Here is a 16,736-nt window from a genome sequence, read left to right on the forward strand (position 1 = left end):
AAAGCAATGTTGTGCTCAGTGCTGACCAGCAGACTGACTATGTGACCACAGCGGCTCAACATTTTCCTACAAAGACAGGGGAGAGACAGGGACTCTTCATCCAGGCTGCCAGTAACATTCTCAAAGAACAAGGTGGCGCTCTTCTACAAGCTCCTCTGATGTGCTAATGCTTCTTACTCTCGTTTGTTTCAGTCGACCAGGGACCAAACCAGAGCACCTCAATGGCCGATTACCTTCCCTGGGAACCTTGTAAGCAGAAGAACAGAAGAGCTTGTGGTCAGGTCAGATATCTTCATTCGTTCAGTCTAAATTGAGAGTCCTTGTAGATATAAATATATGTATTTGATATATTGGTATTTAATGAAAAATAATTAAGGAAGAATTAGTGTCTCACCTTGTTTTCATTTTGTTCAGGAGACACATTTCACTCAGCAACAGCTGTGTGGATGGATGGGTGGATGGATGGATGAATGGATGGATGGATGGATGGATGGAATTGTGGATGGATGGATGCATAGATAAATGCATGAATGGGTGTATAGATAAATGCATGGATGGATGGATGGATGGATGGATGCATAGATAAATGCATGGATGGATGGATGGGTGAATGGATGGATGAATGCATGGATGGATGGATGGATGGATGGATGGTTGGATGGATGGATGGATGGGTGAATGGATGGATGAATGCATGGATGGATGGATGGATGGATGGTTGGATGGGTGAATGGATGGATGAATGCATGGATGGATGGATGGATGGATGGATGGATGGTTGGATGGATGGATGGATGGATGGGTGAATGGATGGATGGATGAATGCATGGATGGATGGATGGATGGATGGTTGGATGGGTGAATGGATGGATGGATGAGTGAATGGATGGATGAATGCATGGATGGATGGATGGATGGCTGAATAAATGAATAAATGCATGGATGGATGGATGCATGAGTACTTAGATTGATTTATGAATGGATGGATGAACAGATAGATGGAAACATGGATGGATAAAAGCATGGATAAATTGATGTTTGAATGTATGGATGAATATATAGACAAATGCATGTATGGATGGATGATTGCATACATGAGTGTATGGTTAAATGCATGGATGGATGGATGGATTGATGAATTAGGATTGATGTGAATTAATGCATAATATTCATATTATTATTTAATGTCTCACTACATTAACTTAAGGAGAATCTGCTCTCTTTTTTTGTCTCCTGGTCATCAGAGCCACATCACGTTACCCTTTGCTCAAGAGCACTTCAGCACTACTCACCGTGACAGCTACTACATCAAGCCTCTGACAGTCGAGCGTCCCAGTGTCAGCCAGTTCACCAGCCACTTTGTAGTGCAGTAATGAACTACATTGCCCTTTAAAACATTTTGTTCTCTTTGTCAAGTGTGTTTGACTTACTCTAAACTACAATACTGCAATATGTCCTTTAATAAAGTATCATATATATTACATCATTTAATATAATTCTACCAGTCGTATCTACAGTAACAGACAGTGATCTAAGGTTTGGGATGTCATTTTATAGGAATGATTTCAGTTAAATGAAGACAAAAATTACTAATTATATCATGTATTTCTTTATATACAGTAATTTAATAAATATGAAAATTGATTATAATAATGTATCTAGTTAGAACTTGAGTTTAACAGAATTTCATGTAAATTCAATTGTTTAAACAAATGAACTATAATAATAACAACAATTAAGATTTTAGATCATTTTAATCTTGTGTATACTTCTGTAGATGCAACAAGATCATTTAAGTGAGTAGGAATGTAAGAATTCATGGAAGATGGATTCAGGATGTGTGGGGAAAGAGGAGAGATCAGCCAGGATTCTGAGGAATAAAAAAAAAAAGAAAAATCAACTCAAAGCACGAACAAAAATGTTATCCTTCAGAAAACAAACATTTATGAGCAGGTTGTCGCTGCCTCATACTTTGTAGCTGGGATGTCAGTACCAGAAACTTCTAGAAAACAGCTTGACAACATAAAGGTTGGACTCCATCTTAAGACAGGCCTGTTTTGCGGTTAATCAATAATCTTTCTATGTAGAGATGGTGTCATTTCACAGCCCAAGTTTCCCAGCACTCAGATTTCAAAAACCATCGCAAACATTTATTTTGAACCATCATAAAATCTTTATTTCACAAGTATCATAAAATGTTGTCTTGTAGATCAAAACTTTATCGAAAACTAATATTGAAATATCAGAGAATTTACCAAATACACTAAACAAGATTGCTTTTTAATTACATTATAAATACGCATATATACTTTAAAAGCTTCATTGCCCCCGATTTACATGTACAACACATTTTTTTCTAAACCTAACACACACTCTTGCTAACCTTTTTTTAATAAGAAACTCCTGTGAAGGAGTTCAAAAAGAGAGGAGGTTAAATATAAACTGGCATATTCAGGCCACAAGTGTTGTTGTCCTCAACATCCTGGTTTACACAGTCAACAGCAGAGCGAAGGAGAGCGTCTGGATCTTCTCTCTCTCTCCTTCAAGCATGGCCGGCCACGAAAGCATGTCAAAACAATTTGAGTTGTTGCAACAACAAAACTTTGACCCAGAGAAGCGGCTGATAACACCACATTGGCAGACCCTGTGGTGCAAATAAACCAAATCTGGAGTTCATCAACCTGCTCCAGCCAACAACTGGGTTCTTCGATGGAAGTTCGGTCCAGGCTCTGAGACACCGGCTGCAAGAACAGATGAACTCATATACATGTGAGGCCCGAACATCTCCTCCAAGACGATTCAATGCAACCTCGATGTGTGGAAGTGCTTTCTGATAATATAATACATGCATTTTATTGTCATCTGTCTGTTTGCAAAAATTATGAAGCGATCAACCAACAACAGCGCATCAGTTAAATTAGACATTAACAGATATCAATAGTAATTTACCTATACAATTTTATGAAGATATAATCAAGGTAAATGATGAAATCATATTAAGAATAAAACCAGAATCAGTTATTTCACATTTATTGTTGCATATATATTTAAAGTTATTTTTAGTGTTATTTTACGTTATTTTACATTTATGACGTTTTTTTTGCTGTTTTTTTTTGCATTATTTAATTACATTATTATTATTTAATTTATTTGTGTTACTGTTAATATTTGTTTAATTCATATTATTTTTGTAAGTATGTATTAAGTGTTTTCTGTATGTCTTAGTATTATGTGTATGTTTATCTTGTGAACTGCTTTGAGAAAAATAAAGGTATATCAGTTAATCAATGTATATGTAATATTCCAGTGTGTGGGATGGATGCATGTCTTGAGTTTTTAATGTTATAATCTGTTTACAATTTACAACTTTATTGTATGTATAAATACAGTATGTAATAACTTTACCCTTTTTGTCTTATCCTCTAATCATTTATTTTAGATAACACAGAATTAAACATTTGTCATAAATGATCCAAGTAAGATATGTTTTATTTATTTTTAATTATTTGTATGTTCTCCCCGTGTTGCGTGGGTTTACTCCGGGGACTCCGGTTTCCTTCCACAGTCCAAAAACAAACAGAGGTGGATTGAGAACTTTGGGAAATGATCCATAGGTATGAGTGTGTGTGTGACTGGTTGTCTGTCTTTGTGTGTCCTGCGACAGACTGGCGTCCTGTCCAGGGTGTCCCCTGCCTCTCGCCCTATGATACTGGGATAGGCTACCGTCTCCCCGTGATGGATAAAGCGATTGAAAATAAATGAATGAATGAATGTCTCATTTTTTTTGCTATGCTTTGTCATCGTAGCGTTTGTTTGTGTCACACTTATTTAAAACAATGGCTTTGACAGTAAATGAGCCTTTCAAAATAATAGAGGAATGTTTTTTCGGAATCACCTCCTATTCAAAATAAAATCCAAACGCGACGTTTTTTCATATAAGAAAACATCATTTTTATGTTTCACTGTTCGATGATCAATTTTTCAGAGGCGAAATATTATAGAAAAAAAAGATAGGCATTTTTTATTTTGAAGGCAAGTTCCGGCCGTTAAAGAGCGAGTACGTGACACACGTGCTTCGTGTTTTGGGTGCTCGTTTGGACGTCAGGTTTTTAGTCAGAAGAATTCCGACTCCTATTGATTTTCGTATCGTCTCTTCTTCTTTTTTATTTTTGTAATTGTTTTTTTTTTTTTTAAATATCAGTCAATATAGGTCGCAGTTGCTGTTGTGTGACGTCACCTGGCTCCGGCTTCTGATTGGCTGCGACACCTGCTCGCGGTTTATAAACGCTGGGCTGAGATTGAACAGCCGGTGGAGGAAGAAACACGATTTGAATCTCTGTCGTCAAAACAATCTTCTATTGAGTCACAGAAGAAAACATCAATATACTGGTGATCCGTGACGGTATGTTGTCATGAGTCTTATGCATGTTTTTGTTTTTATTGTAGTGCTATGCTAGTCATGTTTCTTTATTTTTAGTTTATTTTTTACACGTTTGTTTCGAATGATGTTTATTCATACATGAGTTGTAATCCAATACATTAAATATGTATTAAATATTTATTTTTTATTATTAATAATATATGTCAGCAGTTTCTATCCCGGTTTTTAAAATTAAGTTTAATTTTGAAATATTCAAAAGCCAAACTGAATATTGAGGACGAAAATTGTTAACAAGTGAGCCCTTTTTACGCTGCTATTTATTCATCTTAAGTCTTCCAAAGTAAACGTTTTTTTTAATCTAATGTCTAAGTCAATCTTAGGGGGGAAAAAAAGAAAAAAAATATCGGAAAAAATATTTAAAAACCTAAACAAATGCACAGTCTGACATTTTAAGTACAATTTGATCCTCTCTGTGGCAGATGACCTTAAGCTCCATAAGGTCCTTCACGCTGGAGCTGGACAGCCCCGGCGATGCGGCGTTCACGGTGGGCGAGCTGGTGACCGGCCTGGTGGTTCTGGACCTCCGCAGCGAAACCAAAGTCCAGTCCATGAAGGTGCAGGGTCGAGGGGTGGCCACGGCACACTGGCTGGAGAACCGCGGCATGGAGTCGGTCTACAACGACTACACCTCCAAGATCACCTACTTCAGGAAGAGGCAGCATCTGATCCGAGGTCAGTACAAAACACTGCGTTACTTATACACTCTTCGCAATCTTTGTTGTTTTTCCTGCAGGTGAATGAAGTGATTATTGTATGAATTATATAGATTCACTGAAAATGTATAAATACTTTTGAAAAATGAACGTCTTTAGTGAGCTCTGTAATACACTTCTTTTTTAAAAATGTGTATGGTTATTTCGATGGAAATAAATAATTAGATAATATTAAATAATATAAAAATATTAAATTATATAATAAAGAATAAATATATTATTATTTTCATGGAGTCTACTGACTCCTTTTAGAAACATCTTAAGACGTTTTTATTTGTTCAGGCCTTTCCTTGATTTTCTGGAACTCCTGTTGTGTTATCAGTTTTATCTTGATCGTTTAAGTATATACTTTATTGAGTATTGTTTTGATTGTTTAAGCGCTTTGTGACCCTGGTCTGGAAAAGCGCTATACAAATAAAACTCACTTCTTTATTTATCTCATTTTATAACTTATTTCATTCTCTTCATTTTTGTACGAAATTGTACATTTTATACTAAATTAAATTGTTCCCCCGCTACATAGATATTTTCTAAATAATCCATAGTAATGAATTGATATCATACTAAAAGAATAAAAGAGAGAGAGGGGGGATTGTTCAAGTGTTAAGAACTCCTCTGGCACTCTGAATGCACCTTCAGATGTTGCTTTTGCATGTATATTTGAGAAATGTTATCACTAATATGTCTAGAAGTTTAATACATTTATTAAAAAAAAAATTTTTCCGATAAACCCTGTGTTTTGCTTCAGAGAAATCAGCTGTTGACAGCGTGAGCCAGGAATAGTTGAGCAAACAAAGCTGTTAATGTTTGATCCCAAAATCTGTAAAAACTTTATCGAGTTTGACCTCAGCTGAGGGTAAACTTGAGCTGGTGAGTCAATATTTTTGGTGCTACAACACACTTATCTACCTTGACGAAAGTCCCGTGCCGATTATCTGGGTCACCGCTCAGGTGCTGTGTTGAGCGTGAACAGATCCAGGACAAGTCGAAGCACAGTTTATGAATATCAGCCGCACATCACATATTAACTAATAATGTGTAATAATACACATGCAGTTATTTGCTGAATAAATAAATGAAGTTTTTTAACTAACAATTCTTACTAGTTCAGGGGTAAGTGGAGCCACAGAGCATGAATGTCAACACAAACGCATGTGAAATCACTGCTTCACTTTGAAATAAACACAAATGTAACCTGCAAAAAATAATTTCCCACCTCAGACATAAATCTGTAAATATTATCCTTTCAATTGTGACCCATGGGTCGTTTTTTTTCGTCTTTACCACCACATAACAGACAAGATTCATTTAAATTGTGACTTAATACGTACATTTATTTCAAAACATTTTCTTCTGATAAATACAGAACCTATAGGTTTTCATTTATTTTTATTAGGATTTAACATAATTTAGATCTTCCAAATGTTCAGAGATTCAAAGCAAGTTTATCATTCAGTGTACCTTATATTAACAGTTTCTGGAACTTGCTTCTTTTTTTTTTTAACGTAGCCTAACATTTTTTGTAAATATGTCTGATTGAGACCTTGGCTCCTGTAAGGTTTTGAATAATGCTGTGTGTTCACCTAAAAAAACGGTGTCCATGTAGAGCGTATGTTCTTTCCTTTAAAAAAACAACATGTTTTTTACTATTAAAAAGCTTTTAAAATGCCTTTTTAAATAGAAGACTGATCTATGAAGTGGCTCCAAATGACCGTGTTTCTGTTAAACACAGAATTACAGTTTGTTACTTTCACCACCTGTAGATCTCGAACACAAACTTGGTCTGATCTGATGCATCCTCATTGATAAAGTGTTTCTCGTAAAAGGTTTCTTTCTTAAAGACCAACTATCTTCTGTAGTCCCCAATATTATGTTTCTGTTATACTTGAACGTATCTTAATGCTCTTTTAAATCTGGTAACGTTTCAGGAAGTTCAGCTGCTCGTCTTCTGACGGCTGTTTCTTCACAGCTGGTGTGTGTTTGTCCACTTCTCTGGCCAATAGATTTATATGATAGCTGAGTTGGTTTTATTATGTTTATGTCCCTTCTTTTTATTTAAAAAATATATATTTAAATGACCTTTTGTGAAGCAAGTTTCTTCTTACCCAAAAACTTCTTCAAAAAACTGCAGTACTTTCTGGAAGTCTTGTGCGAGGGGAAATCTAACTTGCAGCTTCAAACTCAAAAAAGCACAGATGTTTCTTCTTCTTTTTGTTATGTAATATATAAAAAAAACTTTATTTGAAAAATATAAATGTACTTGTACTTACTTTTTTAATTTAAGTTATCCAACACAAAAACTGTTCATATAACTGATATTAAAAAAATATATGAATATTAACCAGAATTCTCTAGATTTTCACTACAAGAGTAAACGGAATCTTATATTAGAGGTGGCCGGTCACAATTGTGTCTGTTGTGAGGGGCCATCGAGCAAAAATGAAGGCATGTTAATATAATGGTACAACTAAAAAGAAAAAAATACATTACATAAAACAATCCAATAAAATATGCAAAATCATTCATTTTATGTAAAAGGAGAAACTCAACTCTCTCACTTAAATCTTTCTGAAGGGCAATAAATGCTCCCAAAGATGACAAAAACGGGGAAAAACGTCCTCAATTGTTTCTTTATATTATGAAGGTTTTTTTTTTTTAATGCAGTCGAATTTTGCAAATGTATTTAATCAACCTATCTTCTCTGGCTCTGATGTAGTAGTTATGTAACACCACAAGGATGCGCAGTTGGTTCTAGTGTCAGCTCTATCTCGTAAAGATCTTCTAATGGGAGCAAAACAACTTAACTGGGTCATCAGACAAATAAATAGATATCAAGAAACTCAACTTTATATGCAATTAAATACTTCAGATAAACAAACACTGCTTTTCTCTCTCATAAACATCTTAAGACGTTTTTATTTGTTCAGGCGTTTCCTTGATTTTCTGGAACTCCTGTGTTGTTATCAGTGTTATCTTGACCTTTAAAGTATATACTTTATTGAATATTGTTTTGATTGTTTAAGCGCTTTGTGACCCTGGTCTGGAAAAGCGCTATACAAATAAAAATTACTTACTTACTTACTTTTAGAAAGAACCTTTGTCTTAATTGGTTTATTGGTAAAAGTTAAGTTCTGTGTGTGAAACCTACTTTCTATGGTAAATTTAAGGACAAAGTCGTTTATAAATGGTTCCAGTCATTTGCATGTATATTTATCTGGGGTGATTCAACTGATTTAAACGGTGTGTTAGTTCCCTTCATTGTGGATAAGATGACGTGAATAGAAACCAGTTTGATCAGTTTACATTAATTATTGATAAATACATGTCGCCTAACATGAAATGGGGCAGAATAAAAGACAACCATTTATAGTTCTTCACTTCCTCATTCCTGACTGCACCGCTTGGGGGCAGTACAGAGCCAAACTCTCCTGAACAAAAGAGTAAACAACTTTGTTTTTCTCGGACTTTTTCTTTCCTCGGACTTTTGTGTTTCTTCTTAAATCTTTGGCGTGCATTGCAAAAATGGACTCGTTTTGTTAGGGAAGCAAATGGTTTTAGACTTGAAGTCTGAACAAAGAGTTGGGATTTGTTCTGCAAGATCCTTCCAGTTGTTTTTGTGTCTCAGAGAAACATTTTTAATGGCATGAGTTGCATATTGTCCTGCAGCAAGGTTGTGTTTGAACACAGATGCATGTTACAAGTGGAGTAAACAGGCCTCAAGCAAACCTGTTCCTGCTCAGTGAGCCTTCTTTCTTCTAGGAAGCAGAACATAAGTCATGGCAGATTGTTTTCCTCACAGTCTCCACACCCAGCTACATGTTTATGGTGCTGCCTTCAGGATCCGTCCGGGGTTCTCGCTGGTTGTGTCAAGACATGCCCTCATCCAATGTTTTTTTTTTTTACGAGTGGCCATGTGATGGAATTGTCTTGTGACTTGTGGGGAATTTACGTAGTTTTTGTTTCGGTTCGGTAAAAATTATGAAGCAAAAAATAATAATAAACATAAAAAAAAAATCAGTGCTGTTGAATATTAAAGTAAATGAATATCACGAATACCAAGTGTAGTAGTAATAGTTTTTATTATCTTATATTGGAGTTGAATTTTGTTTTATTGCTACGATTGTTTTATCTCGTGAGATTACACCGTGTCTTATGATACATTTGGAAACCGAAATAAAAACTGTTTTAAAATTCTTATTCTTGGGTTCAGTCTCTGCGTTTTTTAATCATTTCCCACCGAAATATCACTTTTAATCGGAGAAGTGCTGAACTCTGTTTGCCACACTTTTGGTGCCAAATCATGTCCACGATAATAAAGCAAAATAACTTTTTGTTGGGTGAACACTGTGAATTCGGAGCCGGGCAGGACTACCTGAACGCAGCAGCGCCTCTCCTGAGACGTTGCATAATAACAAGCCCCGCCCACCCCCGAGACTCCAAATAGGGCCGCCGTCAGAAGTCAGAAACATAAAGTGCCTTCAGAGGAGAAACTTCAGGACTAGACCTTCACTGTGGAGGACTTACACGCGCCGCAGCCATGATTTTTGACAAGTTGAAAAAGTTGGACCTCGTCTTCGACTCCCCGGAGCTCGACTGCCCGCCGGTGTTCAGCAGCGGGGACGTGGTGTCCGGCCGGGTGGTGCTGGAGCTGAGCGGCGAGAGTCGCGTGGACGCGCTCAAGCTCCACGCCGAGGGGTTCGCCAAAGTGCACTGGACCGAGTCTCGGTCGGCGGGCTCCAGCACCGCCTACACGCAGAACTACAGCGACGAAGTGGAGTACTTGAACCGCAGAGAGACGCTCCTGCCGGCAGGTCAGTCCGGTCTGCACACGCACTGACGCGGCCCCAGACTCTGGCGCGCGCCGCTCGTTCTTATTTCTTTAAATCATAAAAAATATATTCTGCCATCCTGGTCTGTAAGAATAAAACTGGGTGTTAATTAAATATATTGTGTCATTTTTTGGGCGAATACTTGTATTCCTTTAGTTGAGTATAATAAATAATAATTCAAACGTTATTACACTCAACTAACTTAACACAACTATTGTCCAAAACTTGACATAATACTTTTAATTCAACCCGCTGTTTTATTTTTCAGTATATAAAGTCCGTTTTTGTCTCATCATCAAGGCTGTTTTTTTGTAGAAAACTACTTCTTTATTGCTCATATTCGTCATTCTTGCTGTTATTTACCTGGGAATTATGAAGTAAAGAAGGTTAGAACTCTTATTTTCTTCACTGTCATCTTAGTGTAACTCTCCTCATTCAAAGACGCATCTAAGTTTGTCATCTTCCTTTTCAACTTTCCGTTCTTTAGTGTCCGTCAAGTTCTTATTGTTCCACTTTCAAAACAACAATTCTAAAATGAAAGTGGGTGGAGAAATGGACTGGGGGGGGGGGGGGTTCTGCAGCAGCTGCTTTCAATGTCAAAACATCTGCTGGAAATAAATCCCGGGTTGTTTTTCTCCTGGAGGGGCCTCAGATCCTTCATTCATCGGGAGCCGAGGTGTTTGCTCAAGCCAAGGCAGGAAACCGAGAGTTTCTTCGGCTTTGTGTCGCTTCTCGGCATGAAAAGCTACTTCCTAAAGACCCGCTTCGGGTGTTTTCGGGACTCGCACACACAGAAAACTAGGTGATGTTAAATGAGACCACGTGTTGAAGGGTCTGTATCGTGCAGCTCCAGGAAAACATGTTCTCAGTCAGCACAATGGCGCAGGAACCGCCCCTCTGGGCGAGCCATGTGATTGCCCTGAAAGAGGTTTCTATTTCAACACGCGTGAAGAGAAAAACAAGTATATCCCATCGCGTTGAAAGTGATTTTCAGAACAAAGAAAGTATTGTGAAAGTGTCGGCGGTTCAAAAACAAACTTTGCCGTGTCCTAAAAAAACACTTTTTTTTTTCTCTTTTCCTCCAGACAACAGCGACATGACCATCCTTCCTGCGGGCAGACACGAGTTTCCCTTCAGCTTCCAGCTCCCAGAGGAGACGCTGGTCACCTCCTTCGAGGGGAAACACGGCAGCATTCGTTACTGGGTCAAGGTCAAGCTGCACCGGCCCTGGGCCTCGGTCAAGAAGATCAAGAAGGAGTTCACGGTCATCGAGCCCATCGACATCAACACACCAGCTCTTCTGGTGAGTTCCCGGACACACCTGTGACACACCTGTGACACACCTGTGACACACCTGTGACACACCTGTGACACACCTGTGACACACAACTTGACACGGGTTCGGTCACTTAAAAAATATGTTTGTTTATTTAGGCGCCACAGGCCGGAACCAAAGACAAGACGGCACGAACATGGTACCGCAACTTCGGACAGGTTTCTGTCACGGCAAAGATCGACCGCAAAGGCTACACACCAGGTGAGCCAGTCGACCAAAACCACACAATAATCATGACAATCCAATCAAAAACCATCCCTTCATCCACTGATAACTACTTTATATATATATTTTGAAGTTTGATCGAGACTTGACATATGTATTTAAACTTGTGTCATCAGGGAAGTAACCGACAGTCAAAAAGTTCTGCTGCATTACAAGCTTTAATTAAAAAATGATTGTATCCAAACAACTTTGTTAATAAAAATACACCTTGAGTATTAACAAAGTTAATTTGTAAAGCTGTTGAACAAGTGATTATCAATCAGTTTATTTGCAAGTGACATTCGTTTCCCAGTGTTGCAGGTGATACACAAATAAATATTGGAAAAAACAAATAAAATTAATTATTTATTTGATAAGGCTGTCAGAGTACATTTTTCAACACGGATTATTCGCAAATTAATCTGGTTAAAATTAAACCATCTTCATTCCAAAGATGACTCTGGGTTGGGGGAAGGAAAGGTTTTGCATTTAAAAATTAAATTGAGTTTCAACATTTCAAAAGTGCCACCTTTCTTTTGTCCACTGTTGAATGTGTTTATAAAACATTAAAGTTTACATAGCTTCTCTTCCTTTTTCAGTCTTTTTCAAAGTCTGATCCAGGTCAGTAACAATCTCTTTTTCTCTCTCTCTCGCTGCACAGGCGACGTGATCGCCGTCTTCGCAGAGTTCGACAATTCTACCTCCCGGTCCATCGTGCCCAAAGCGTTCATCACCCAGACTCAGACGTTCATCGCCCGCGGCACCATGAAGCAGAAGTGCTCGGTGGTGGCCACGCTGAGCGGCGACATCGTGGGCACCCGACGCCGGGAAACGTGGCACGGCCGGGCCTTCAAGATCCCCCCCGTGGGTCCGTCCATCCTGCAGTGCCGCATCATCAAAGTGGAGTACATGCTGAAGGTGAAGCTCCTCTTCCACTTTCTTTCTCTCCGATGATGTTGTTGTGTTGTTGACTTCAACTATCCTTCGTCCTTCAGGTGTGCGTCGACGTTCCGGGGACTTCCAAGCTTTGCCTTGAGCTGCCGCTGGTCATCGGCACCATTCCGCTGCATCCTTTCGGCAGCAGGACGTCCAGTGTCAGCAGCCAGTACAGCGTCAACCTGGAGTGGCTCCGCATGGCCATCCCAGAGCAGCCTGAGCGTGAGTGTCCGCACAACTTCCATGTGTCCCTATTTTTGTGGATCGATGCTAACGTTGTAGACACACAGTCGGCTTCACAATACTTTCTTTGTTAAAGTTAGGAGTGTGTATTTGCAAGATTGTTCAAGGATATATTTGTAGTATTGTCAAGTACTTGACTCTGGTGTTGCAGAATTTACAGACCACATGACTCTTGGTGAAGTCGTTACTACTTTCATTTGTTTTAAAACCAAAATATGTCCAAACATCAGCTTTAAAAGCTGCTAGAGTCGACTGTATCCTCTTGTCCTCAGTCATTGTCACAGTCTTGCGCAATTTCATTGTTTACTTAGCCACAGAGGATGTAATATTAAACACAATTTATTGAAATGTAAGCCATAAAATCAAAACAGTACAGTGATTTAAAAAAATATATATATATTTTTTATAATAAATGATAATATTAAAATAATAATGCATTTTTTCTCACATCCCTTCTAGACACACACTTTGCTATGAACGTAATGCTTCTTAGAAAGTCTGCTCAAATATATTTTCCGTCAAGTGTTGCTCAATGGAAGCCAAAACCAGCCGGGCCAGGTCATTTTAAGTGGCAATTGGAGCTTAAAATAAGCGTTGTTGCCTAAATTCTGAGTTAAAGCAGAGAAGAAACACACTTATTATGTGATCAAAGTTTATCCTTTTTCAGTTAATTCGGAATCCGTTCTAACGCTGGACAACTTGTGTATTTTATCTCTATATACGCTTAAAATAGCCTCTTAAGAATGTGTCGACTCGGCAGTATTTTTGAAGACTCACCCTCGCGCTCCTTCTCCCACAGCTCCCCCAGAGTACAGCTCGGTGGTGACGGACGAGGAGGCCGAGCAGTGCAACAACAACAACACAGCAGCACCACAGCCTGCCGAAGACCTGAGCGGGATCCTGGAGCGCCCCCTGATGGCGTTTGTGCAGGAGTTTCGCTTTCGGCCTCCGCCGGTCTACTGCGAGGTGAGTCGGGAAGCGTTTAACAGAGAGACGCATCGAAACAAAAGTTTATTCAATAAAACAATTCATAGTGTCAATTTAAAAAACGTTATTGTCTCCAAAAACTACAAAGCCACAAAGCACTTAATACACCTTATAATCAAGTGCACTTTATTGAAAATACGGTAATTTCCTGGTTGGAGTTGAACGGTGTTGAGTCATGGAAGTTGTTTGGCTAATTTAATGATTGCTTTTCATAGTCATGTCAAATGACCTCCTTGGGGGTTGTATGGGTTGTCCTGGTGCTTTTCTGGTCTTTTCTATGCTTTTTGTTTTATAAAACTGACCAGAATCTTCTGCCTCCCCCTCAGATCGACCCGAACCCTCAGCCCATCAACATGAGACCTCGCTGCATGACGTATTGAACCACTGGCACGTCCAGCTTCTTACTTTAACCAATCAAGAGATTTGTCGTCTCCTGGATCCACTTCTCTTCGGGGTAATCGGTTCTCGGTCCTGCACAGTGCTGCCCAGACGGAGCCCCCCCCAGAGGAGAGAGAGAGTGGAGCTTCTTAAAGGAAGTTTCCTGACGGAAGGGAAGCTGCTACGTCGGTCCCCGTCCTTCCCCGATGGTTCTCACGACGAAAATCCTTCCCATCGTTTCTTCTGACACGGAAGCATTGATGGACAGCTGCCGCCTCCGATGACGAGTCCCGGGTCAAACCGTCATCTTTCACGGAGACGCCCGCCCGGTGTCGCGGGTGTCAGCAGTAGATCCTCCTGCAGTGGTCTTCTCTCTGACGCAGGTCAATACATGTAAAAGGGAATTTAAAAAAAACGCGTTTGCCTTAATTATCTGCCGTTTTAAGATTAACTTGTGTTGTGTTTGGAAGCCGAGAACAAAATACTGTACAAGTTCAGGTGGTGAAGTGTTTAGATAAGAGCTTGAGGAAGCCACACGAGGCTCGGAGATGGATCTCCCAGCTGCTGAACACAAAGAGCCATGTGGTGTGGAGAGGGTTTTGATGGGAGCCAGATGCCTCGGTGGCGAGGGGCCACAGCAACACACTGCTCAGCATTGGCGCTGAAGCCGAGAGTGTGTGTGTGGACAAAGAACATTCCAAAAAAAAAAAAAAAAGGACTCTGGGTTCTGCTCGCCCCCAAACAAAATACAAACTGTTTGAAAGAAGTTTTCAGGGTAAGCTGGGTGACAGCAGCCGCGTCACGCACTGAAAAAACACAATGTTGTTGTTTTTGTTTTTTTTACAAAATATTCCAGCCAAAGTTTTTGTATTTGATTTATAATAAAATGTTTTGAAGTACGTCCGCCTCCTGTCGTCCTCCACAGCCTGGATCAAAGTAGTCCAAGTCTGTCTCAAAAACGGGTCGGACGTGTTTCGTCGGTCGAATAATTGCCGAGAACAGACTTGGCAGCAGAAGCCCGACACACCCAGAAGATTGGTACAATAATTACAGGCACGACTTCTGCCGGTGTCGACGACAACATGATATACACAACTTTGAGAGGTTGTTTTCCTCCTGGACCAGCAGGATCGGCGACTTCTCGACACACATGTGGAGTTAAAGTTGTGACGTGTGGGAACACTGACCATCTTAGCTTAAATGATAACATTCTCCTTGAATTGTAAATAAATGATGTTACTTGAAAAGTATAACACGTCTTCAACCCAAAAATATGTATTTGCTTCAATAAACATTTTTTTTAATAAGATGCAAAAAAACAAACAAACAAAAAAAACAAACGACTTGTAAAGAACTCCTTTTAATTTCAATAAAAAATACTTCCTAACTTTTTTCAATACAATAACAAAAAAAAATCCAACATTTACATGATTTATTAATGCTACTTTTTTGGGATTGAATAATTAAGATGTATAGCCTACTCATAACATGGCCTAAACACAAAATATCACTTAATTAGATAATAAATAATTCAAAAGAATAGTTTCCAAACACTCTTCATCATTGAAAACATTTTATTTTTAGTGATACAATAAGTTACAAACATATATTGTTTAATTGAAGCCACATTTGGTACAAATGTTTTTTGATTGAAGCAATCTTTTAATTCAATAACAAAGAAACAACAGTACCTTCAAATTTGTAGTAAGACAGAACCTTTGGCGTTCCTCAGGGGACGACTTCTGTCCAATTTTTGTTTAATATTCACATACTCACACCATCAACGACTGAAAGAACCTTTTTCATAACATAACACAACAATAAGAGAAAATTAGAATACTTTTGAAATATGATATACAACTTAAGTTGTAATCTGAAGTTAATAAATAACACAAATCACAGATGTGTGCACAAACAAATTAAGTAAGTAAGTAAGGGCTGTTTCTAGATGCTAAATACAATAAAAAGGAAAGATAACGACTGGAACAACTTAAAAGTAAAGAAAGATATAGAAAGATTCTCAGATGATGAAAAAAGTGATTGACAGTTGTAATAATGTTGCAACATCCTTAGTTTTCCAGCAACTGCTGACATCATCACATTTATAAATAGTTGTGATTCATTCTCTCGCTCTGTGACTCAACATGTGACTTTTCCACCACATAATGACTGGTTAATTGACTGAAGACTGGTTATATGACCTGGTGAATTCCTCACATGTTCACACAGAACAGGTTTGTGTCCGTTTGGCCTCTTAGGGTTTTAAACCCATCTTCAGATGTTGAGAATCAACAAGACTGATCATCATCAGTCTCTCTCCTTTATTTTGGTCTTGAATGAGTTTATAAAACATTTTATTTTGACTTCAGATATCTCAACACCTAATAATCAATTCATTTAATTATGGTCTGGCATCTCACGGAGCTTGACGTTCTTGCGTGTCTCTTTAGCACTATTTCAGCGACGATAACAGGTTTAACTCTGGAACTATTCACTGAAACTCAAACTAATTAAAGATTGTAGAGAATGTTTTGTTAGGTATAAAGAATATGTATTTTGATTAAATATTTGCGTGTGTCGCACAAAGAGACCATCAAAGACCATAACTAACACATTTTTAAGACCCATTTTAAATCGGTTACCAGAAATATTAAATACATATATTAGGA

General features: G+C 38.5%; 2 protein-coding genes across 2 annotated transcripts; both read left to right on the top strand.

Moving 5' to 3' along the window:
* Positions 1 to 4,085: 4,085 nt before the first annotated feature.
* On the top strand, positions 4,086 to 9,504 carry LOC148086670 (arrestin domain-containing protein 3-like). Its single transcript, XM_087784857.1, has 3 exons — positions 4,086 to 4,402; positions 4,861 to 5,113; positions 8,914 to 9,504. Exons 2-3 carry the CDS (start codon positions 4,861 to 4,863, stop codon positions 8,925 to 8,927), a joined length of 267 nt encoding a protein of 88 aa, XP_087640983.1. The 5' UTR covers positions 4,086 to 4,402; the 3' UTR covers positions 8,928 to 9,504.
* Positions 9,505 to 9,610: 106 nt separating this feature from the next.
* LOC148086671 (arrestin domain-containing protein 2-like) lies at positions 9,611 to 14,966 on the top strand. Its single transcript, XM_087784856.1, has 7 exons — positions 9,611 to 9,965; positions 11,069 to 11,286; positions 11,418 to 11,520; positions 12,185 to 12,441; positions 12,519 to 12,681; positions 13,502 to 13,668; positions 14,016 to 14,966. The coding sequence occupies exons 1-7, from the start codon at positions 9,692 to 9,694 to the stop codon at positions 14,067 to 14,069; spliced, it is 1,236 nt and encodes a 411-aa protein (XP_087640982.1). The 5' UTR covers positions 9,611 to 9,691; the 3' UTR covers positions 14,070 to 14,966.
* The last annotated feature ends 1,770 nt before the right edge of the window (positions 14,967 to 16,736 follow it).

The sequence above is a fragment of the Callionymus lyra genome, chromosome 2 (genome assembly GCF_982586985.1).
Source record: "Callionymus lyra chromosome 2, fCalLyr1.hap1.1, whole genome shotgun sequence".
Classification (NCBI taxonomy): Eukaryota; Metazoa; Chordata; class Actinopteri; order Syngnathiformes; family Callionymidae; genus Callionymus; species Callionymus lyra.